Raw genomic sequence first — 23910 nt, forward strand, 5'->3', positions numbered from 1 at the left:
TATTATTATTATTAGACTTTATTATTATTATTATTATTAAACTTATCTTTTCGTATCTTTTTTCAAATTCTCGTAAATCTAAAATCTATCTTCAAATCATTCATATTAAAAATCATATTAAAAAATAATAATGAGTATTTTTAAAATATTATTACATTTTTTAAAAATATTAAAAATTTTTTAAGCGGATATTTTCGTATTATACTATGGCTTTTATAATTTATAAATACGACCATCTTCAATTCATATAGTTATAGGTTATCATGGCGCATATCTTCAGTCAAGCTGCAACTGTGCGAGGAATTATACGTATATTAATATTGTGATTGTTACAATATGTTGTATTTTATTGCTAGCAAAGTGCTTTCTACTTAAATTTTAATCTTATTTGTCGTTAAATTGTAAATGCACGTAATGCCGAAACATAAAATTTCTTTTGTGGAATTTAAATCTTCACAAAACCGTAAGTTATTAATGTATTACGATCTTATTAACGAATATATTTATAATTGTAGTATTTAAAAATATATATTTTTGAATTTTTTTCTATATTTCAAATTATTATTAAATATTATATTTTAAATCTATTTTTATTAATTCAGTTTTGTTTTTGGCTAAAATAAATTTCATATTATCCCATTCGAACTAAATAAATTTTATTGCAATAATTATTAGAATTATTATAGATAGTGGAATTAAAGTCTTTAAGTATTAAATTTTATAAACTTATAACTAAATCGATTATAACAGAATATAATATAAGTTTTTGTTAACAAAAAAATTACAGAAAAAATATTAATAAAAATTATTTTTATTATTTCTGTTTATCTTCTTTGGTTTGTTATTATATTATATGTTTATAATATAAAATATATTTATTTATTGATATTTTGTTATATGATAGTATCATAGTTTTTATAAATTAACTTTATTTTTTATTACTAATAAAATTAATAAAATATAATTAATTGAAATAGATTGTCAATTAATTATTACATATCAATTATTAAAAATAATCAATGAAATTATTAATAATTTATCTTTTTCATAATTTCAAGATAATGAAATATTATATATGAAATTTTAAATAAAAACTTCTAAATTTTACTTAGCTTGTCAATTTCTATATATAAGTAATTGTAACCTTCGCTGTTAGTCATGTATTCTATATCTAAAATATTCTCCATAAAAGTATTCGATTTTAATCTAATATTAATTAATTTAATGTTTATGTATATGTTAGTAATTATTCTTATGTACATATCTTTGTTTTTTAAAATAAAATGTTTTTGATTGAATGATAAATATAATAAATTCAAAATTTTTATATTTTTTCCATGGAAGCATGAATTAATAGCTTAGTAATTAGCAGTTAATTACTATAATTCTACTATTCAATTTTATTGTAAATTAATCAAAAATTAGAATTTATTATGAGTCTTATAATGCCTTACTCTTACGAAGTATTATTAAAATCTTGTCTTAAAAACGCCGTCTAATCTCTATTCGCGATTGCATAAGATTTCATTGCAGATTAGTCCTTGATGAAAATTTAAGGTAAATGAAGAAAAAGATTCTTTTTGTTTTGAACAACCCATAAAAATTAAATAATTTTATAATTGTATTTCAATGTTATATAAAAATATAACATTTTCTTTATTTTTTACATTATTTAAATCAATTTGATTATGTTTATACGATTTGTTTATATGATACGTGAAAAATTTATATTAATTTTTTTTATAATATAATTGAAATATAATTAAAATTTAAAATATAAATTTTATAAAAAAAATTATTTGTTTATTAAATATAAAATAATATTATTTTTTTAAAACAAATAATTGATCAAAATCAATATTTTTATTTAGTTGAAACTTCAATTGAGTAAAATAGTAAAATAATTAACTTATAAATTGCATCAAATCGATTTAAAATCACACATATATTATAACAAATCATAATATATATTATGATTGAATTTGTCTAAAAAATTTTTATATAATTCTTGTAGAAAATACAATTTTATTTGCTATACATATTTTCACAATATAAATAACAATAGCAGCATATATATTAACTATTTATCTTAAATAAGTAAATAATTATAGTTAAACAAGTATAAAAAAACAAGTAAAAAAAAATACAAGGTTATATAAATGTCTCGTCAGTTTGATATGAAAAACTTAATAATTACATGTCTGTCATTGCAGTAATATTTTACCATTTTAATTGTAGCTGTAAATTTTAATTTAATTCAGTTATTTATAATATTCCAAATTTCACGTGCACGATATGACGTATTTTCCGTAGTTAACCTTTACCTCAATGACTTTTGTTCAACACTTGTTCGTATTAAGTAATTACGTGCAATATAAAATTGAGACCAATGTACTAAACAATATTTATTCAATAATTTAATATAAAAAATAGAATAAAAAATTTAAATATTTTAAAATTTTTTTAAGAAAAATAAAATTTTAAATCACATAACAAAATTTTTAAAATATTGAATAAAAAAATAAAAATTATAAATGGTTCATAAATGACTTTAATAAACAAACTTAAAAAAATAAATTAATTATTAATTGATTCAAGAAATGTAAATGTTTTTATGACGTACTATAAATACGTAATATATGGCTTAATAATGTAGAATACATTCACTTTATAGCATATTTACATAGAATAATATTCTATAATATCTTTATTATTTTTCTTTTGTATGATTATGTATCTGTTTTTTCTTAGATTTTTTGTTAATTTCTTTTTTTATATCATTAATTATTTATTTTATATATTTTTTCGTTTTACTTTTTAATATTATAATAAAATTAATAAATTTAAAAATGTTTAGATTAATTAAATTTTTTAAAATTAATACTCATTTGTTTCTTTTTCATTTAATAAAATGATTTATTAATTATATTAAAAATAAAATTAATAGTCATATAATTTGTTTCAGAAAAACTTTTTCACCAAGGTATTTAACGATTAGAATAAAAAACTGCAGAGCTTTGTATCCGGGAAGTGACCCCGAAGACCTGACCATACATCCGAATACATTAAAATCTATTTTCCACAGCAAATACAAGAACACATCGAATATATTTTTATTCACATTTCTTTTATATTTTAACATTGATATTAATATTGACGAAATGGACCGAATCTACGTTGATGAAGAAACTGGTGAGAGTATTAGTCTTCCAGCTTCCGATTGTGAGATTCGACAATTAGTTAGCTCGATAAATAATGCTGAAACGGGAGAACCGGAAATCAACGTAGTTGGTATTGAAACTATTAAGAGAAGAATACGTTTTCAGGTAATGATTTCAAACAATTTCCATAAAATACATATTATTCTTTTTTTTTCATGAAATAATAATGAATGTTATGATACAGTGTTATGATACAGTGGTTTATTATATAATTCGATGTATCATGTAAATAAATAAAGAGAATCTAAAACTGAGTTATTTTAATTATATTTCTAAAAGTATATTATAAAAGTTGGGTCATTGCATAGAATAATTTGCAACGTAAATGTTTATTTATCTTTACAAATAAAAGAGATTTCTTCTTCATACGTGAAATAAATAATATGTTTATTTTTTTTTCTTCATTCTTTATCTTTTTCTAATGATTTTTTAGATAATTTTTTTAAAGATAATTTAAGATAATTTTAAGATAATATACAAAGAAAATTCTCTCTAATAGCTAATTTAAGAGCTAATTTAGTATAGCTCTGGTTGAGTTATATTAAGATTAAAAATTAATTTTACCATTTTAAAAATATCGAACATTTATCCAATTTTTATAATATTACATATAATAAAAAATTAATATAATTACAATGAATATTAAATTAATATTAAATTTTTTAGATTCCGAAAGAAGTAAAGGAAACATTATCGATTAAGGACGGTTCTTTAAAAAAAAGTGAGAATCTAATGGAATTAGAACCTGTTCCTGTTGGAGCATCATTTGGTCAAGTTAATCCAGTTTGTTTGTTTTTTCTTGCCGTTATATGTTTCCGCTGGTTCTTGCCTGTATTAATGTTGCTCGAATTGTCATTGCACATTTGGGCACATCATAAGAATAAAATGTTAAAGGATGCCAATGTTTATTTTCGTTCTCCGTTTCACGGAATATCATCCGAATTTTGCGCTCTATGTCAAAATGAAATGTGTATGAATCGTGTTGGTAAAATGCAACAAATACGAATGCACAAATTTTTACGACAATGCAATTACATGAAAAGAGTGGTAACGTGAATTATTTATGATTATTAAAAAATCATTATATAATATTGATTAAAATTGTTTTTCAATTGACATATTAAACAAAATTAATGAATAGAAATACTTAAAAAAAATTAAATTTAAATGAAAAAAACGAATAAAATTCCTACACCGCCTTGATAAAAACATATTAAATATTTTAATATTAAGGAAATAAAAAACTTATGTAATTTCCATTTATTTAGATTTTAAATAAATTAATTGAAATTAATAATGAAAATAAAAAAATTTTAAATAATAATGGTGCAGGATGAATATTTTAATATTTGATATATATATGTATATATATATATATATATACGATTAAAAATAATAGTATAACAATATTAATATATAATTATAATTATTATTGTTACATATTAAAATTACAACAATGATGAAAGAAAATAATTATTGCATTATCATTTTTTTTAAAAAAGTTTTTAAAATTTATTCTGTAAATGTAACAAAATAAGTTACTCTTTTAATCACGTTCCAGTAAATATTTTGTATACGATGAATTTTATCATTTGTTATGGATACAATAAAGTGTTATATAATATTTAATTATCTATGTTTTTAAAATAAAATTATTCAGTCAATATGTGTCGAATTTATAAACCCATCTCTTAGGTCTATAATATACTTTTAAATTTCACCCAGTTCTAACATTCATAGATTAAAGATAATCAAATATTTATAATATCTAATAAATATTTATAATACTATAACAAACCAGTATTGAAGAATTTATTTATTCGTTTTAAACTTATTGAAAACAATATTGCTAGCGTAAAGCTAAAATTTCTTTTGTTGCAATTTGACACAAAACATTAAAATTACATGAAAGATGAATTCGCCAAAAACGGCATTTATTCCATACATAAGCAGGATAATTCGGACTTTGTATGCCGTGAAAAATTCGAGCGACTGCACGTCCAGTGAAATTATTATCACGGTAACTTACAATCAAATTACGTATATCACAAGCTATTTGTGCTTCATTTTCTATTATATTCTAAAAAAAATAACAAATATACATTTTATTCCATGATACCTACTATAAAATATAATTTAATAAAAATATTGAACATTATATATATATGAAAACTTACCTGTTTGTTAAAATCGATATCTAATAAAACTTCTCCATCAAAGTAACTGCGAATAACATCCTTTAATCGATTAGAATTGTTAGTTATATTATCATTCATTATTAGACATTCATTTATAGATGATACACTGAATTTATGAAGTATAACACCAATTGTTTCAAGTTGTTGTAACGCTGAAGATTCTTGAGATTGCACACGATAAACTAAAGCATCAAGTGCTTCATCTAGTTCTAATTCCGTTAAATCTCCTGGAGCTTTTACTCTTAAACCAAGTTTATCGTACTTTACTGAAAGAGTTGAACGTTTTGGAATTCCATTAACTAGAAAAAAAACAAAATCAAAACAAGGTATTTTAATTTTATTTTTATATATATGCTATAATTTCTTAATTAATATAAACCTGTTTTCCATTCCAAATTTTTAAGATGGCTTTTTACTACACCACTATCCCAACCTATAGCAGATGCAACATCTACAACAGGAAATTCGATAACATTATCTTTTTCATGAGAAATACCATTTTTTAAATTTAATGCTATTGCCATAGCAAGTGGTGGTGACTGAAAAATTAATTAAATTTTTTAATATTAAATAGATAAACTCTTATTTCTGTAGAAATACATGTTATATATACGCACTGTTTGAGCAGCTTGTTTTAATCCTTGAGATCCATTATAACTTGAAACTCTAGCCCTAACATATACGGATGAAAGAACACTAACAAATTTTTTAGGATGTAATTCAAGATAACATAAAAGTGTTGAAATTATTTCTTCTGAAATATCTAAAGCCATAACTGTGTCATCAACTGGTATAGCAACTTCATGACCAGGACATCTATTATTTGCTATTTTTTCACGTAATTTTGAACATGAACACGAAAGAAAAACTTTTTGAAGTAAACGTCTAATTGTATGCCTATCTACTCCATTTGCATAAATATGCCGACGCAATTCCAATTTATCCTTGTCTTCCTAAAATGAAAAAACTTTGTATATACTTTGGATATAAATCAAACATATGTAACAAATTTAATTAAATATTTAAATTTAAATTTAAGTACTATTGGATTTAGGAATAAATGACAATGCGCTGTAAGTCCATCTCGTCCAGCCCTTCCAACTTCTTGAATGTAGTTTTCGAAGCTTCCAGGCATATTGTAATGAATAACAGCACGGATATCTGGCTTATTAATACCCATACCAAAAGCTACAGTAGCAACAACAATTCTAGTTTGTCCATTCATGAATGCTTTCTGAACAATTTTTCGACGATGAGCTGATAAACCAGCATGATACGCTTCCGCAATAAAAGATATTTTATTGTTTGGCTTCTCAGGATTATTGACATTCTATCAAAAAATAAAATATATTATATTATTATTATAATAATACCTAAAATCAAATCATATTGATAATATCAAAATGATGAATCAAAATACCTGCAAGGAAATCCTCAAAAAACCGGCAATTCTTACGCATTCTTCTCGACGAGTACAATAAATAATAATCGAGTTACATTCTTGAAATCTTTCACTTTGTAATAATTTGATTAAAGCCTGATCTCTATTTTCATCTTTAGAAATTGTTAACAATAAATTTCTAGGTATTGGAATATCAGAAATAACACTTGCAATTCCATCTTGTATACCTAAATGATTTACTATGCTTTCTGCTGTAGCTTTTCTTGCAGTAGCAGTAAGAGCTAATACTGTTTTGACACCTAATTTTTCTTTAAGTACTCGACAAACCATAAGATAAGATGGACGAAAATTATGAGACCACTGCGAAATACAATGAGCTTCGTCTATACATGCAAAAGCAATTGGTGGTAACTCCCTTAACAATGCTCCAAATCCTGTTGATTTTTCTCCAGCTACTACAGCTTCTGGAGAGATTAGCAAAATATTTATTTTCCCCTGTTTGATCATTTTCATAGTATTATCTCTTACTTTTTGAGTTTGATTAGTATGCAAACAAGCTGCCGATAAAAAGGATGGAACACCAGTTACTTGGTCATCCATTAAGGATACTAATGGTGATATGACTAAAGTGATACAAGTGGAATATTGAGAATAAAGATATGCAGGTAACTGGTAGCATAAAGATTTTCCGGAACCAGTAGATAAAGTTACTAAAGTTGATAAACCAGAAAGTATTCTCATTATAGCTTTTTCTTGACCATGTCTAAACGTTGTATGACCAAATTTTCGCAATGCATCAAGAACTTCAGATGGTGTTTCTATAATTAGAATAATTAAAATAATTAATTAAAATTATAACAAGTATATAAGTTAAAAAGTTTTATATTTATTACCTATACACGATTGATCATCCTTAAGTTTATACAATGGCTGTACTGTACCAATTTCTGGTGGTAATAATTTTTGTATTAAATCATCAGGAATTTTATGTCCGCATAAAATTTCCTAAAAATTTGATAAAATATAAAATAATTATCATAATATTAAATAAAAAAAATAATACAATTATAAACAGGTAAATTTATACTTCGTCTTCAATAGGTTCCCATAAATCATCATCATTAGTTTTATTCTTGATTTCATTTACTGTTGATTCATACATTTTAGAAGAAAATGATGGTATTTCTGGCAAACGATCGATTCTATTAGCATGTGCTATAATTGCATTTCGACTAGCCATTTGTTCAGCTTCTTCTAAAGTTGGAAATTGTGAACTTTCATCTATCTCATTTATCGGTATTAAATCATCATTCTTTGCATTTGGACAATTTTTTGCAAAATGTCCGATATTTTGACATTTAAAACAAGTTGATACACCATTCTTTTCAACAAAATCAGCTATTGCTAAACTATTTTCACTAGATCCAAGATCTTTTTTTCTTTGTTTCCATTGGTTTTTTTTATATTTTGAGAAATTAAAATGTTTTTTACCACGCACAAATACTTTTTTCTTTAAATTTATTCTAACAAAATTTTCGTTTGTTTTTCCTTCTGCTATTTTCTTTTCCAATTTTTCTTTATCTGTTAATTGTCCTCTTGATTTTATTATAGACTTAGAATTTAAATCATTAGTTTTTAAAGAAACAGATTTGGCAAATTGTTCAATAAGATCTCCTTGACAATTTTTATATATTGCAAAACGTGGAACAGTTTCTAAAGTTTCTATTCCATATATTTCAGATTTTTTATTTTCATGATTTCGTGATTTTGTAATTTCATAATTTACATTATCAGTTTCAAATAAATCATCTTCATCTTGTATATCTTTTTTTTTCCTAGAAGATCTTTTTCTAGTTTTAGTTTTTATTTCCTTTGTTGATGATTCTTTGGTAGATTTATTTTTTCTTGTACTTATTCGTTTTGTTTTTGATATTTTTTTTTTATTTTTCTTTTCCTTTTCATCATTTTCAAAATCTGAATCATCAGATGACATATGTTTAAATTTTCTTTGTATTTTGTGATTTACTAATCTTTCTTTAGATGATTTTTCTGCATTCTCTTCATCATGTGCATTTGTCTCTATTTCTGATACATATTTTATTTTTTCATTACATTTATCAATATTATTAAATAAATTTGTTTGAATATTTATATTATCATTTGTACTATTATTTTTATTTAGAACTACATCGCATTTTTCTTCATTAAAAATCGTATTTACATCTTCACTACAATGTATTGTTTGTACATTTATTTTACTTAGTGTTGAAATACTTGTATAATTTTCAAGACACATTCTTTTAGACACATAATTTTCTTGATCACTAAATTCTTTTTTAAAATTTCTGATACGTTTATTTTTATGTCCTTCTTCTGAATCACTATTACAAACAAAATCTTCTTCATCTGATATCTCAAAAGATTTTTGTGGTAGTGACAATATTACATTTTCTTTTGGTGAATAAATACTTGATTCTGTTGATTCAATTCCAGAATCACTTGTTCCAGAAAATCTCTGTGAATCAAATGCTGGATATTCCAAATTATTTTGTTTGGCACATCTACTTAACCAACCAGGATTTAAATTTCTATTAACAGTATGTCCCTCAATTAATTGTTGTACTGTACCAATTGAATGAATTATAGATGTAGGTTCCATATAAGTTATTTTCATTGATTCTCCAAATATAGATTTTGTTTCTTTAATAATATTAGAATTATCTTTATTATTTAGTTCTTTATTTGTATTTTGTTCCAATGTATTTGAGATATCATTATCTTTTTCAGTCTTACTTTTTATTTTTGTTGCAGATAATGATTTTCTAGGATTTCTTTTTGTAAAGTTTGAGTTGGTAAATTTATTTTGTGATAATTGGAAAGATGATGACCTACCTATAAGTAATGTCTCTTTCTTTTTTGGTATTTTTTCACTGTTTCTTTGCAAATGATTACCCCATACATCTTTTACATTTTTACATTCTTTTTCATCTATTGTGACATTATTATATTGATTTTGACATTGATTTTGATATTTTTCTGGATCTATATTTTCTGTATCTTTCTTCATATTTCCTATCTCCTGTAAATTTGTATTTTTTACATCTTTTTCATTTGTATTTTCCATATTATTTTTATCTTTTTCATTTTCTATAATTTGTTTATTATTATCCTTTAAAGATTTATTTTCATCTTTAATTTCTTTAGATGATGTACACATTATAGTTTTTGTAGGAATATTATTTTCTACTTCATCAGAAAATGAAATATCTGTAAGTGTTTCTTCTAAAGCACGTGTTTTTAACTTCCAATACATTTTATAAGATTCTTTGATTTTCATATCAGCTTCTTTAATATCATTCTAAAAAAGTAAAAGATTATTTCTATATTATATTCTTATAAAATATAGTATAAAATCTTATTTTATTTAATATAATTATTATAATATTAATATTATATAAATATAATATAAATATGTATATATATATATATATACATAAATGTACATATATAATATATATATAATATATATAAAACTATATATATAAATATAAATAAAAAAATATAAAAAAATAAAAATAAGTAATATTCAAATTGTTTTAATGAAATATCCTATTAAATAATAAAAAAATAATTAATATAAAAAAATATTACTTATTGAAGAATAAATATTGCATTTGAAATTAAAATTTATATTATTAAAAAAATTTGATTAAAAATAATTGTTTATCATATTTAATATTAAGATAAGATCGAAAAAATGTTAACGAAACTTGATACTATTAAAATATCTGTAATCGAATAGATTTTAAGTCATAAATCACGTAAATTAAAATATAAAATACCTTATTTGGTTTACGTCCATGTTTCGCGGTAAAGCGACTTTCCCATAATTTAACACGAATTTTATATTTTTGATATTCTGTTTTAAATACTGGATCTTCTAATATTTCCATTTTTCACAGTCACGCAAAAAGAATATATGTATGAGAAAATATATATTAAATTATAGGTTAACTATTATCGAATACGATAGGTTACCCTAAATTGAAAATTGTAACATTACGGTGAGTAAATAAAACCGTTACTTTTAAAATAAAATCACATGATATCATTCACATAACTTGTTCGAATCCTAATTCATTATTCACAAAAACTTTTTATTTTTCTTTACAAAAATAAAATTAAAATACGCTGCTCAAGAGTAATGATAATTCGCGACTAATAAAAAAGAATATGGTAGTAGGGTATTTAAATTTGATTGATAGAATTTACTAAATTAATAAAAGATTATTAGAAAATTAATAAAAGATATAATATAATTTCTAACTTTTCTATTTATATATAAATAGTAAATATTTCTAGATACAGGTATTTTCGAATATTTTATAATTTAATCAGACAATATTAAAAGTAAAGAAAAGATCATTAATGAAATATTCATGTATAATATTATAATTTTTAATATTTATGTTAAAAATTTAAAAATATTTAAATTAATGATTTAATTATTGGTTGATATCTTCTAATTTATATCTAACACGTTATCGCATAATATAGATCGCCAATTGCGGATCAACTATCTTTCCGATGGGTCTCTAATTGAACGGTGTCGCCAGCTGACGGTAGTCTGTAACATCAGTGTAAGGCAAGATGGCCGAGCGGTGGTGACGGGTCGTGGAATGTACGGCTGGAGAATTGGTGATCTCGGCGCGGATGGCTTAGTGATGGCCGAGTTCAACATCGACATCGGCAAGCTCCCTGAGGACGTACGGGAGAAACTTGCTGAGCTGGATCTTGAGTTATCTGAAGGTGAGTGGACAGCTTTTCTTGATGCGCCGCTATGCAAACCCTTTCTGACTCACCCCGTGCATATAAGAAAGAATCCCCTAGTCCCCGTTGATAAAATCGATAATAGCTTCACTGTTGCCATTTTACTCCCTCATAACTACATACATTAGCTTTCAAAATATCTTTTCCTGCTTGAGCAAGGCTTTTTCTCGAATCCTGTCAAACATTTATATTCGCGAGATTTGAAATTCCTTCAAACGAGTCTGTTCCAATCGCGACGGATACTCAAGTCTATCGACCGCGCCTCACTCTATGTATATTGTTCTTTACTTTTCATTTTTGGATAATTGATGACCAATAGTTTTGTCATTTTTAATATAGTTTTAATTTTCTACTCGTAATCTATGATTCTGTTTGAATAAACATCAACACGAATCTTACAAAATCTGTTTATACATCGCTCGAATCGTATTCAGTTTATCAGATTCTTCAACAGATTAAGATGTTATCAATGTTCTTTTTTCTTCATGAAAAAATGAAATATAAAAATATCAAATGATTTATTAATCAATTAAGATTTTAAAGATAATTTTGTTCAATTTCGAGAAATTTAAGGAATACGTCACTGACATTTTGTATGGCGTACGCTTCAAAATCTATGTATGTAATATATTTCAAAATGTCCTGGTGGACCTTCCACTTGTTCAATTAAAATATTTTTATTTTATGAATATCTCGTACAATATTAAACATAGAATCAAGGAGAGAGAATACAATATCAGAGTTTTTTTCTATTATTTTCTACAAGTTTATTTTTATTTGAAGTTTCGTTATATATAATATCCTATCGACTAATTTCTTCTCTTATTCACAAATATTTTTGTATCTGTTATCTTTATTCTTAATTTAATAAAAATCTATACATATATATATATATATATATATATATATATATATATATATATATATATATATACTTTTTTTTTATTATTCAAATGTCAATTTATCTCTACTCAGAATTGTTTCTATGAATTTTGACATTCACTATAATTTTTCCATTTATTTAACACTGACAGAAATTACCTAATTCGCAAATTATAGATTTATAGATAAAGATCGAAGCCAGATTAGCCGAGAATATTTCAAAAGAAACGATTTCTTAAAATATCTCTTATAAAGTTGAACGAATATGAATATGTATGTATATACTGTTCGTTCTCAAGGAATTAGTTGAAGAAGTTCGCACAAGTGTCTTATGGCAGCGCTATTCATCAGTGAAGTGCTACTATACTAGCTGTGAAGTTTCAATTGTTTTACATTTTCATCTGATCGACGATGATCGGTCGCTGACGATTAACGTTTATTTGCATTCGTTGTTAGAATGGTTACGCTGCGATTATTGCGACCGGTTTTTCCTGCATCCCCTTTGGTAAACGCTCGTCATTCGCGATTTAAAGGGATTCTAGTCTCATGGCCGTTCACTTTCCTGCGCTTATGAGCTTGATCATTCTTGGAAAAATACAGGATACAAATTGTGATTTTACTACGATTTTTTTAGCATAATTCATCGCATTGTGATGTGTTAAAAAAGTAATAAACAACGCTTCATGGAAATTCGCAATAAATTTGAATGATGTGTGATGAAGTGTGATGAAATTAATAAGTTTAAAAACAATGATAGTTAAATATAAAGAATTATTTTATATTGAAAAATAGTTTTAATCGTGAAATTTTCGGTATATTTCAATGAGATTCGAGATTCGAAACGATATGATTAAGGATTAGGAATATATGCATGTATATATGTCATTTCTAACACAGTATCCTCATGTCGCAACGTGACGTCAACTGAAGACGGGTCACCGGTCATCTTTACGAAGCTTTATTTGCATGTGAGGTAATTGCGCAGATTACCCATTCGTGCGTATTTCAATTGAAACCAACTTAAGAGAAATTCTGGACACTAATAGGTGGCGACATTTGGGATATAAAAAAGACAAAAATCCATCCGTATTTTTATATCCTATATACTGTATTTACATAATATAAATTAGAACAAGAATTTGAAAAGAGTTTCGACAAAATTGCTACCACTTGCATGCGACGAACTAATCCCAGTTTCGTGACTTATTCATACGGCTTTATTTATCGTCCGAGCTTGCAAGCAGCAGCTCTCGTTTCGCGTATTCGGTAGATTGGTGTCGTTTAAATGAGAAGGTATTCCATTTCTCGAATCATGTGCATGTAGTTGGATTTTAGTTTACTGTAGCAATTTAGCTTCTCTTGGAAGTCGATGGTGAAATCTTTTTCTTGATGTTACGAACAGTTACAGCAGCGTATATATAATAAAAAATTACTACTGATCTAAAAGAAAAATTATGTTATTAGAAATAATATTACAATTATTGTCTTTTATATTTCTCTGATTTTTCTATTTTTTTTTTTTTTTTAATTTTTTTTAATCTTTGAAACACGAAATTGTTACATATTTACGACCCATAATAGAATTCTTTTTGATTATAAAATTTTATACGATAATATTATTTATTTTATTTATTGTGAATGATTTGCGTTTTATTTATTCATTTTATTGTAATTTAAAGATGCTCCAAGCATCAAAATAAGAAGCTTCCTCGAAAACGCGAAGAATGAATCATGTTCCATTTTTTTGTTTCTTTTTTATTACAAGTGAATAAATATCACACTGATTATTACACAGAACATTGTTCCAGTTTGCCAGGCGTTGCTTCATCCGACAATTATACATTAAATTGATGCAATCGTAATGACAATTTTTTTGAAATCGTCATCACGATTAAATAATTTTTCTTTTTTAACAATTAACATTCCTATTCTCCCTTCTTTATGCATTCGTGTTCATTTCATTCTTACTATTTCGTTTCGATCGAATTCACGCCTCGACTCATTCAAGGAAATTAATCGACCCTGTAATCGACAGCGTTAATATAATTTCTGTGTGATGTAATAAGACATTGTTCGCTCATTTATTCTACGATACGATTTGTGCATGAGTCATTAAAGCCGAGTTTAGTCTAGTATGCCCGCCACCTGTTATCTAGCGCTCCACCGATGCGCGGATAGCATTTTACACTCTTTATAATTCTGGTTAATTGTATTCTTCGTTTAACTTTTCTTCGTTTTTTAACGTCCATGACGCTCGACAAAATAATTACACGAATATGGACTGCATAAATAGAGTATACACAAATCAGTCTCGTTTTCTAATCCAAGATTTATATTTCTAAAAATATGAATATGAACGATGAACACAAGTTAACGTTCAAGTTATAAACGTTCTCTTTTAAGAGAATTTGCTCATATCAATTTGAATTTTCTACTTCGGAGATAAATATGTAAGCAATTTTAAATATTATTTTTTTTTATTCACAAAGAATTATGAACAAATGAAGTTTTATAAAGTTTTATAAAAATTGAATAAAATTATTCATTAAAATTATTTATCTTTTTTTAAATTAATAAAAAAATATATTTTCTTAAATTGATAAGACTTTAAATATGCTAGTAAAATTATAATAAAATAAAATGACAGGATTATATCTTTTAAATTTCTCGTGAAAAGATTTAGTTGAGGGTTTTGCGATATTATTATACGATACTGTGAATTGGTCAGCTGATTGTTTTCATCTTACTTTCTTTAGTGCAGAATTAAATTGGTTGTAACTTAATAAGTATTCGATTTGATATTTTTGTGTTTATTTTGATGTCTAAAATCGAGACTAGAAATAAATTAATATTTTCTAAAAGAAAAACATAAAGATTAGATTAAGGCCAAATCATTAAATCAATTATTACGCTAGTTTTTATTTTTTTACAATTTATGCGTCAGCTACTGTTTCTGTTAGTAATCAATCTATAAATGATAAAAATTTTATCACTAGAATTTTATTTACGAAGCAAATAACCAGATGGATTCTACAAATTATGCGTTTCAAAGAATCACTTTGCAAACATATTATTCTCGTATATGTAAAATTATTAATTTCATTTTATCAATTATCAATTTTACATCATCAAATATTAATTTAAGAATTCTCATAGATTAAAATAAATTTTACTTTAAAATGAAACGGATATTTATTCTCTTCGATTAATAAATAAGAAAATATAATAGGATATAATAAGATAATATAAATAGAATATTTATTTAAAACCATGTGAATTTTTCACCGAGCTATTTATTAATGCACGAGTCAAAATAAACATGAAGTTATTCCGTAACTGAAATATTCTATTTGATATTTTTTCATTTTTTTTTTTTACTTTCCAAGTAAAATTAGAAAATATAGAATTTAAAAATAATCCATAATAATGCTTGGTTAACAGAGATTAGAAGTTATCTAGAGAAACAGGTGTTTTGAAAATTGCTGGCAGGTTTTTTGCTGATTTAGCTCGCCTCACTGGCTCGTGGGAAACGAGAAAAAAAAATTTCTTACGGGATAGAAAAATATATTCTTACGTTTCCAAAGGACATTCTCAAAAATTCTACTCCCAGGATATTTAATAGAGAATATTTAAAGTATATTTATTACGAGGCAATTAAACAGAAAATCAATTACTGCGATTTATATATATATGTATTAAGAAGACAAAGATGGGAAAAAAATTCGAATTATTTGAACATTTCGAAACGTTGGAAATTTTAATTTTAAAAGAAACAGTGATGTACCTTATTTTATCCTACTTTTCTCGGTCGCGTATTGCAAACAAACTCAATCGGTCATTCACGAGACCATGAAAAATTATCAGGTTTGATGTGACCTACTAGCTTATTATCATTTAAAAAAGAATAGAAAGCGATCTTAACCTACAATTTCATAATAACCATATTATATTACCAAAGCTACAGTTTAAAGGTAAGGTGGGCCTTTATCTGTGTGATTTCAGTGGTCTCGTGGATCGTTGCACTCTCGTGGTTGCGCAATACCACGATAATACCTAATGCTTCCTTCTGTGGGTAGAAACGTGATTTCCGATGATTCAGGAAACAGGCCAAAACGGACAAATGAAAACTTCTTTCTTAACCGAACGATTATCTGGTAATTTCGAATAACAATTCTCGTGTCTTATGAATAATTAATTCTTCGACTTGTGCCAGATTAATTGGTTTTAAATTTTTTTTGCCAATTGTACATGGCGAATTATCAACAATTGATTAACTTCTTTTCTATACAATAATCGGATTAAAAATAATTCATATCAATGTTCAATAATTTTCTATATTTTTTAATATTCTTTTATATATATATGTAAACATGATTCATAAAATATGATTTAATTATTTATTATTTATCGCCGAGTCGATTGAAACATAAATGACATTGATCAGTGAAAATTTTAAATTTTATTTTCGTTCGAAAGCGAATATAAAATAACATAAAATATTCCCTACAGAAATACGAGTCTCTAGATTTATGACTTGATTATGGAAGTATTCGAGAGTCTTTACTCTCCAAGAGTTCAGTAACCTATAATCCTGTTCCAAGTTATTTCGGTTGAAAGTTGGATCGTTGGTTTGATTTACTAATAATTACCACTTTTTATTGATAAACAAATTAACCATATCGGTTGAATTAATATTTATAATAAAAATCTCTCAATTCATTAATATCATAGAAAGTTAGTGATATCGTATTTGCACTAATCTAATCTGATTCCCCTTATGTCCCCTTGTGTTACTGCATCGATACTTTGAGCAATGGATGATAAATTAATAATAACGCATTGTTAAATTTTTAAATCTAATTTTTCTTAAAAGTGAACAAGCTATATATTTGCACAATAATAATGAACCATCGATTTTATTTTCTTTCTGTTTTATTTAATTTAATCTAATTAAACTATATCGTCTCCCGTTGCAAACATTGTTTATATTTTTTGTTGATTCGAATGACCTTGAGTGGTCTCGAATCGGAGAGCATTGAACTCTGCGCCGGCATCGCGGTCATAGATGGTCAAAAAATTGTGACTGCGCTTAAGAAGGTCTGAAATTTTGAATTTTCTATCCAGAGAAAATGATTAATGTGCTTTTGAAGGCATAGGCCGGCCTCTTGAAGTCGATCAACCTGTCGAAAGGAATTCCATGTCTCGCGGAAGCCTTTCGGAACATCTTACACGGTTCAAATTAACTTCGATTATCGAGTGGTTATCGTGTAGTATAACATCGATATCGGTGAATTAATTGCTTGTAGAGGTGCATATTTTTCCGAGATCGATCGACCGCGTCGCGCACTGTAACCGAACACTAAACGAGATCGATACGTGATGGTAGATGGAAGCGAAGTTACACACATAGGATATCTCAGGATGAGTGATTCTACGTGCAAAAGTGGATGAAAAAGGAAACGAATAAAATTTTTCTCATTCAAAGTTTCGTTTTTGAGTAAGTTATTGAAAAATTTTCAAGTATAATCTATCATAATCTTACGATTGAATACGAATAAATTATCTGTAAATGATTATTGTACGTGCAAAGATATATAAAAAAAAAAATTTTGTCATATAAATATATATGTATAAGTTTTTTTAAATCGACAAATTTTATTCTATGCTTTTTTTATTCTTCGCGTGTAAAATAATTTCCTACCGATAATTTATGTATATTTAATCGGAAATTAATTAAATTCGTTTTCAAAAAAACTTAATTTACTTTCGAAAGCAAAATCTTCTCTAGTAAAAATATCTTATTATTTTTTATCTTTCGATTTTCGTATAAAATCACTATTACTCTCTTGTACCGCGCCTCTTGACATCCTGTACAGAATTAAGATTAATTTCGCATCAGAATCGTCCTAGACTGGTTCTCGATTACAACTGGTCGATATCGGCAGAAATTTATCTAAGTGTCACAAGGTGGCTGTAAATCAATCCATTCCTTCAGTTTTTCCATTGACGTCATTTCTCGATTACAATGTTGTTACGACGATTTATCTTCCCGTTCAACCTGACTTCGCACTTCCCTATGATTTCCTCGACCTCCATTCTGGCTTCCGAGGTCACCGCACTTCCGCTCAATACTCGATAAAGGAACAACCAATCCGTATTGATCATACTTTATGTAATTGTTGAACCAATTTAAAAATTTTTACGATCTATTACGTGGTATTTTTTTCATTAGGAAGATGTCGCATTTTTATTTAAATTTTTAATAAAAAAAAAATAAATTAATTATACATTTTATCTATTACTTTGAATGATTTATTTGCATTTTATGAAAAAATTATTCGTACTTTCTTATTGAAAATTTCTTTTTTTTTAAACAGATTGTATAGATTTTTCAAAATAATAAAATTTTTATTCAAATTATTCCTTTTATATTTTGTGTTGTTTACGATTTATAAGCATTGAAATAGAAAGCACGTTTCGGATAAAAAAAGTAATTTTTTTCTTAAAGTAAAAATAGCAGGGATCTAAAATGGAAAAATTTTTAGATTATCATTTTTAGATTACAATTATGTAACGTTCACTCAATCAATTTCTCCATTTACTCGTAAATTCTTCGATATCTTCTGTTATCTTTAAGTATTTCTTAGTTTAATAAACATTAAACGATAACATGGATTTTTATTGAGTATGTTATTTCTAGCTCGCAATATTCTAGAAAAATATATTAATAAACAATAAATAGTTTTAAAGGTTAATAAATATAATAACTTTAAAAATACTTTAAAAATCGTTCTCATCGTATTATTAAGGTTATCGAAATTATATTACAGGATTTGTAGAAAGAATTATATTTTTCACTATATTTTCATTTTGCCTGTAAAATTAGAAGACATACAAGAACTCGGATCACGCGATACGTATTTACGTATTGGAAGAGGTATCTTACTATCTTTATTTACGTATAGATCGGAATTCAGTTTATTACATAACCAAAACAAATTCTTCGACTTCGTATCTTCTAATCGTCTAATTAATTTCACGCGTATTATTATCAATCAGCTATGTAATTGTTGCAATGATAAAATATTCATGAATAATGCACCAATTATTTCGTATCAACAAATTTAACAATAAAATTTAAAATAGAATAACGAAAAGAAGAAAATTTATCAAATTCATATACATATATATATAATGATTTTAAATTAAAAATGTATATATAACTGGAAAGATGCGAGAAAAAAGTGTATCGACGATTGACGATAACTTAATCCCGAGGCTAATCAAGCTGTAAAACGGGATTGGCGGGTATCGAGCGTGGTCCGAAAAAGAGAGTGGGGAGGTCAGCGGAATTAGTAAACAAGAGGGATTCGTGAAGGAATTGTCCGGCAGAGAGAAGTGCGGCAGTTGTGGTTAGGTGGCGCAGGTGCGGTTGCCCTCTGGTGGAATGCATCCGTCGGTGTCGGTGCAGCTGCTGTCGCAGCTCGTTCGTGGACCGTTTGTAAGATCAAGGTCGCCGGTTTCGTGGGTAAACGTCCTGAAATCGCCTTGAGTTGCATGTTGTATCGAGGCCTCGTTGCATATACGTCTTGTACCAGAGACCACACGCTTATCGGCTATTATTTCCCTCCTCCTCACCTTCCGACGATACCGATGCACGATAGAAAACTACGTATCCAACGTGTCGCTTTTATCGATCAGAAGAAACGAGGTTCCAAATTATTTTTATCGGTTATCGATTGTTTTCAAATTTATTGCGAATTATTTGCAATTTTTTCCCTTTTTTTTTCTCGTTAGTTTTTAACATGAATTAAAAACTATATTCGGTATATACTGATATTCATTAAATAATTTCATCATCGGTTAAGCCATAATTCTGTGTTTTAGATTCATATTGTTTGTATTATCTTTCGTATTGAAATACATCATGTTGTATTAAAATAAATTTTGACTAGATAATTTGAAAGAAAAATATTTCGAAAAATTTTTAATAGAAATATTTATAAGAATAAAATATTAGAAGATCTTTTATTTTAATGATAAGTAAGCGATAAAAATTTTAAATATTGATAAAAATTTTCATATATAGTTTTGTTGATCTTTTAGACAATTTATACCATTGTTTTGGATTTATTATCGACGAATAATTGAATTTTCAAACATAATTTTTTTTAGAATTCATTTAATATTCAACAATGTATTTCTTTAAAACTTATTTCTCTTTTTATCACGCATAATATTCTTTTTGAAGGTATGAAGGTTTCATACCTTCGAAATAGAAATATTTTATAAAATAATGTCTAATAAATTCAATTCCTTTCTCATGACCATATTTGTCGCGACAAGAATTAAATTTTTTGAGTTCGTGACAAAATTTGATTTAATGATTTTCATGCTTTCTAGACGAGGCGTCGATTTCGCTGCTTTCGTGCTACTTGCACGAGATGATCGGGCGTGGGCGTTTCGAGTTGTATTCGTGGAAAGTACAAACGTACAGCGATGTGCTCTTGGGTCTCTGGTAGTTAAGGCCTAGCGCTAGGGAGTGGGAGGTCGAAGAGCACCGTGCAATCAACCCGTCAATTTAAACCTTTTTTCGTCGTAAAACGAACATCGATGCTTTCTGCTCTGTTACAGCCCTTGCTTGTAAGGGGACCACGTTTCAATTCCAATTGAAGAACAAAGTTTCTTTGATGCTTGAGATTCTTTCTATTACTTTTTTTTCTTTCTCTCATAAATTTTGAATATTTATTATAATAATTTCTTAACTCTCGCGTTTAAAATATCTTTATTGTTTCAACAATAACGCTAATTAGAATTTTGATTTGTTAGAACTTCTAATCCAATTATGCTTTATATTTCGAGAATTAATGTCAATATTTCTTTTTTAAAACTATTGTCTTTACATAATATTAGATCCTAAATAAAAAAGTTATTCATTTTAATTAAAATAAAAAATTGTTTTAAAAATTGTTTTAATTTTAAAAATATTAATTTTTCATTTCATATTATTGTTTTTTTTTTCAATTGATAAATATTATACTATTTATTTTTATGAAGTTCGTTTTTCTTATCAATCTGTATATAATTAATAATTTTTTCAAATAAAAATTATAAAAATAATTTCATATCTTATGTATCATCAATTATTTTTTGAAGTATTTATAAAAAAGTCTAAAGAAACAAACTAAAGAAGATGTATAGTTAAAATAGGACGAACAACAGCTTCTCTAAAATTATCACGTAAGAACATAATGATCGCATCTAACGTTAAACCTTAATTTCATGTTACTTTCTCACCTGCTCTGGCAAAGCATTAGATGTTATAGATGAATATTATATACATCGATTTACAATGCTCTGATATTCTAATTTAAAGACAATATGAAATCATTTGCTAAGTATTATATTTTTTCAATAAATTAACAATCAATCGAAAAAAGATGGGAAAAATTTACTGAAGTTAATTGAAACTAAAATCGTATTTATCGATCATATAATTAAGATAATAATCAAAAGAAAGAATATATAATATAAATAGCAAATGTTGACATAAAAATTCCGTTCACGGAATTGCCCTTCGTTTCTATTAATAATACTGAAGCGTTTCACAAGAGCGAGTAATTGTGACAAGACTTTTGCCGGCAACGAATATCCAATAATATCCAATAGTATCGGCCACGAATCGGACGCATTTGATCCCCGGCATGATTCGTACACGATCACAGTCTCTTCGCGAGAAAGATATATATTATATGAGTAAAAATTATCGATACGCTTGGACATCATTCGCATCGCTAGATTCTCTATCCGATTCACGATCTTTCTAAATCCGCCTTAAGAAAACCGCATGAGCATGAGCGAGATGGTAAGACCGGCGTGTAATATGAAAATGAGAAAGAAAAGCTCGGATAGCTTGGAACCCGCGAGGCGAGCATATACACGAGAGAAGGGACAGAAAGGGACAGAAAGAGGCAGCGCGAAGAAAGAAAGAGAAAGATTGTCTTGCCTGGAGGGCGGAGCGGTGTGGAGGAGAGCAACGGGAAACGATGGAACGAGGAGAAGGAGAAATATAGAAAGAGAGAAAGAGATAGAACGAAAAAGAGTAGAGAAAGAAAAGAAGGAAGAAGATGGACTTACGTAGAGAAGATAGAAAAGGGGCAAAGGAAAGGAAGGAGAGTGGGATGCTGCGAGAGAAGTAAGAGAGTAGAATGTGCAGGCGAGAGTGGACGGACGGCATACCACCACTACCACTCCTTACCCCTCCTCGTTCCTTTCCTCCTTTCCTTCTCTGTTTCGCAGCCTGTTTCTCTGTCTTTTATTCACCAAGGCCCGCTTCCCTGAGGCCACTTCTCTCTGCTGTCTTTTCTCTCTTTCCATCGTTCTCTTTTCCCTCCCGCTCACCCGTCCGACCGATCCCTCGGTCCCTCTCTATTTCTCTTTCGCCGGATCCGTGGCGGTTCTCTCATGAGCCAGGGAGAGGTGCAGCGTCGAGAGCTCGCGAAATGCCAGTGATTCGACGCGACTTCGACTACGCGCACTACGAGAGTTTTTCTCCTTACGAGACGAGGGGATCGTGTGCTTCGACTGATGCTCGTTCCTCTGCCCTCCGCGATAAGGGTAGACCCGCGTCGCGACGCTCTGCGCCTTGAGTACGCCTCGTATACACACATACACATATAAACCACGCACATACCAACCGGCTGCTACCCTTGCTTCCTACGTGCATCACGCTGATACTCTTGCTTATACTACTAGTGCCGCTACTATCGCTGCTCTACTTTTTTTTTCTTCTCTTTTCTGTTTTTCTTCCCCCTATTGCTATTACCATTACCGCGTTTGATATTGCTATACCTCTATATCTATTCTTACCATTTCGTTTTTTTTAAAATCATTTTTCTTTTATTGTTTATGCCTTTTTATTTTTCTTCTTTTTTTCTATTATTCACTTTGACTTGAATATTGTGTTCAGATGCGTTTTCGAGAACGTCTCGATATTAAGTATTTGTGAATATATGTCGCGTATTGCTACGATAATCGTTTTTTCGCAAATCAATAGACGAAACGCAATCGAGATTGAAAATTAGAATGAATTCCATAATTATCGTGGCTTTTTTTACTATTGACAAAAAATATCGTAAAAAAAAAAAAAAAAGTTTGTGAAATATATAGATTCTCATGGGCGCGAATTCGAGAAATAACCTATTTCATAGGAATAATATTTACACGATTTTTTTGAACACAAAAAACAATTTTCTTTTTTTCATTTATCTTTTTAACATAAGATTAAAATTTCTAACATTTTTTATATATTCATTTCATTTGTTTTTATAATTCTTTATTATTATATTATATATTTTGTGCAATTATTTATAGTTAT

General features: G+C 27.0%; 3 protein-coding genes across 17 annotated transcripts in view; 2 read left to right on the forward strand and 1 right to left on the reverse strand.

Moving 5' to 3' along the window:
* The first annotated feature begins 242 nt into the window (after positions 1-242).
* LOC107997200 (uncharacterized) lies at positions 243-4885 on the forward strand. Of its 2 annotated transcripts, none has more exons than XM_062081416.1 (3): positions 243-463; positions 2948-3326; positions 3888-4885. In XM_062081416.1, the coding sequence occupies exons 2-3, from the start codon at positions 3162-3164 to the stop codon at positions 4275-4277; spliced, it is 555 nt and encodes a 184-aa protein (XP_061937400.1). In that variant the 5' UTR covers positions 243-463; positions 2948-3161; the 3' UTR covers positions 4278-4885. The 2 variants fall into 2 exon arrangements, with proteins under 2 accessions (XP_061937400.1, XP_016911120.2); XM_017055631.3 differs by having other exon boundaries at positions 2966-3326.
* On the reverse strand, positions 4709-10803 carry LOC107997192 (ATP-dependent DNA helicase Q4). 2 transcript variants are annotated; one of them, XM_017055621.2, is made up of 9 exons: positions 10664-10803; positions 7909-10179; positions 7715-7826; positions 6840-7639; positions 6462-6749; positions 6037-6372; positions 5799-5958; positions 5399-5718; positions 4709-5301 (listed from the first exon to the last, which is right to left on the reverse strand). In XM_017055621.2, exons 1-9 carry the CDS (start codon positions 10772-10774, stop codon positions 5071-5073), a joined length of 4629 nt encoding a protein of 1542 aa, XP_016911110.2. In that variant the 5' UTR covers positions 10775-10803; the 3' UTR covers positions 4709-5070. The 2 variants fall into 2 exon arrangements, 1 of the variants encoding a protein (XP_016911110.2); XR_001765948.3 differs by lacking the exon at positions 4709-5301 and having other exon boundaries at positions 5579-5718; positions 5799-5870.
* Positions 10804-11495: 692 nt separating this feature from the next.
* LOC108001862 (disco-interacting protein 2) overlaps positions 11496-23910 on the forward strand; it is a 53320-nt gene continuing 40905 nt past the window's right edge. For 5 of the 13 annotated variants that reach the window (XM_062081398.1, XM_062081399.1, XM_062081400.1 and 2 more), the window contains exon 1: positions 11496-11630. In XM_062081398.1, coding sequence (XP_061937382.1) covers positions 11501-11630 — 130 coding nt within the window. In that variant the 5' untranslated portion in view covers positions 11496-11500. Of the gene's footprint in view, positions 11631-22843; positions 23183-23910 lie in introns of those variants that run through there. The other 8 variants (XM_062081403.1, XM_062081404.1, XM_062081393.1 and 5 more) reach the window with 8 other exon arrangements.

Source organism: Apis cerana, linkage group LG11, assembly GCF_029169275.1.
Source record: "Apis cerana isolate GH-2021 linkage group LG11, AcerK_1.0, whole genome shotgun sequence".
Lineage (NCBI taxonomy): Eukaryota > Metazoa > Arthropoda > Insecta > Hymenoptera > Apidae > Apis > Apis cerana.

Coding starts and splice junctions, on each gene's coding strand:
- LOC107997200 (XM_062081416.1), top strand. CDS start 3,162: ATGGACCGAATCTACGTTGATGAAGAAACTGGTGAGAGTATTAGTCTT. Junction 3,327..3,887: donor AGAGAAGAATACGTTTTCAG/GTAATGATTTCA, acceptor TAAATTTTTTAG/ATTCCGAAAGAAGTAAAGGA.
- LOC107997192 (XM_017055621.2), bottom strand. CDS start 10,774: ATGGAAATATTAGAAGATCCAGTATTTAAAACAGAATATCAAAAATAT. Junction 10,180..10,663: donor ATGGACGTAAACCAAATAAG/GTATTTTATATT, acceptor TTACTTTTTTAG/AATGATATTAAAGAAGCTGA. Junction 5,302..5,398: donor ATATCGATTTTAACAAACAG/GTAAGTTTTCAT, acceptor TATTTTTTTTAG/AATATAATAGAAAATGAAGC.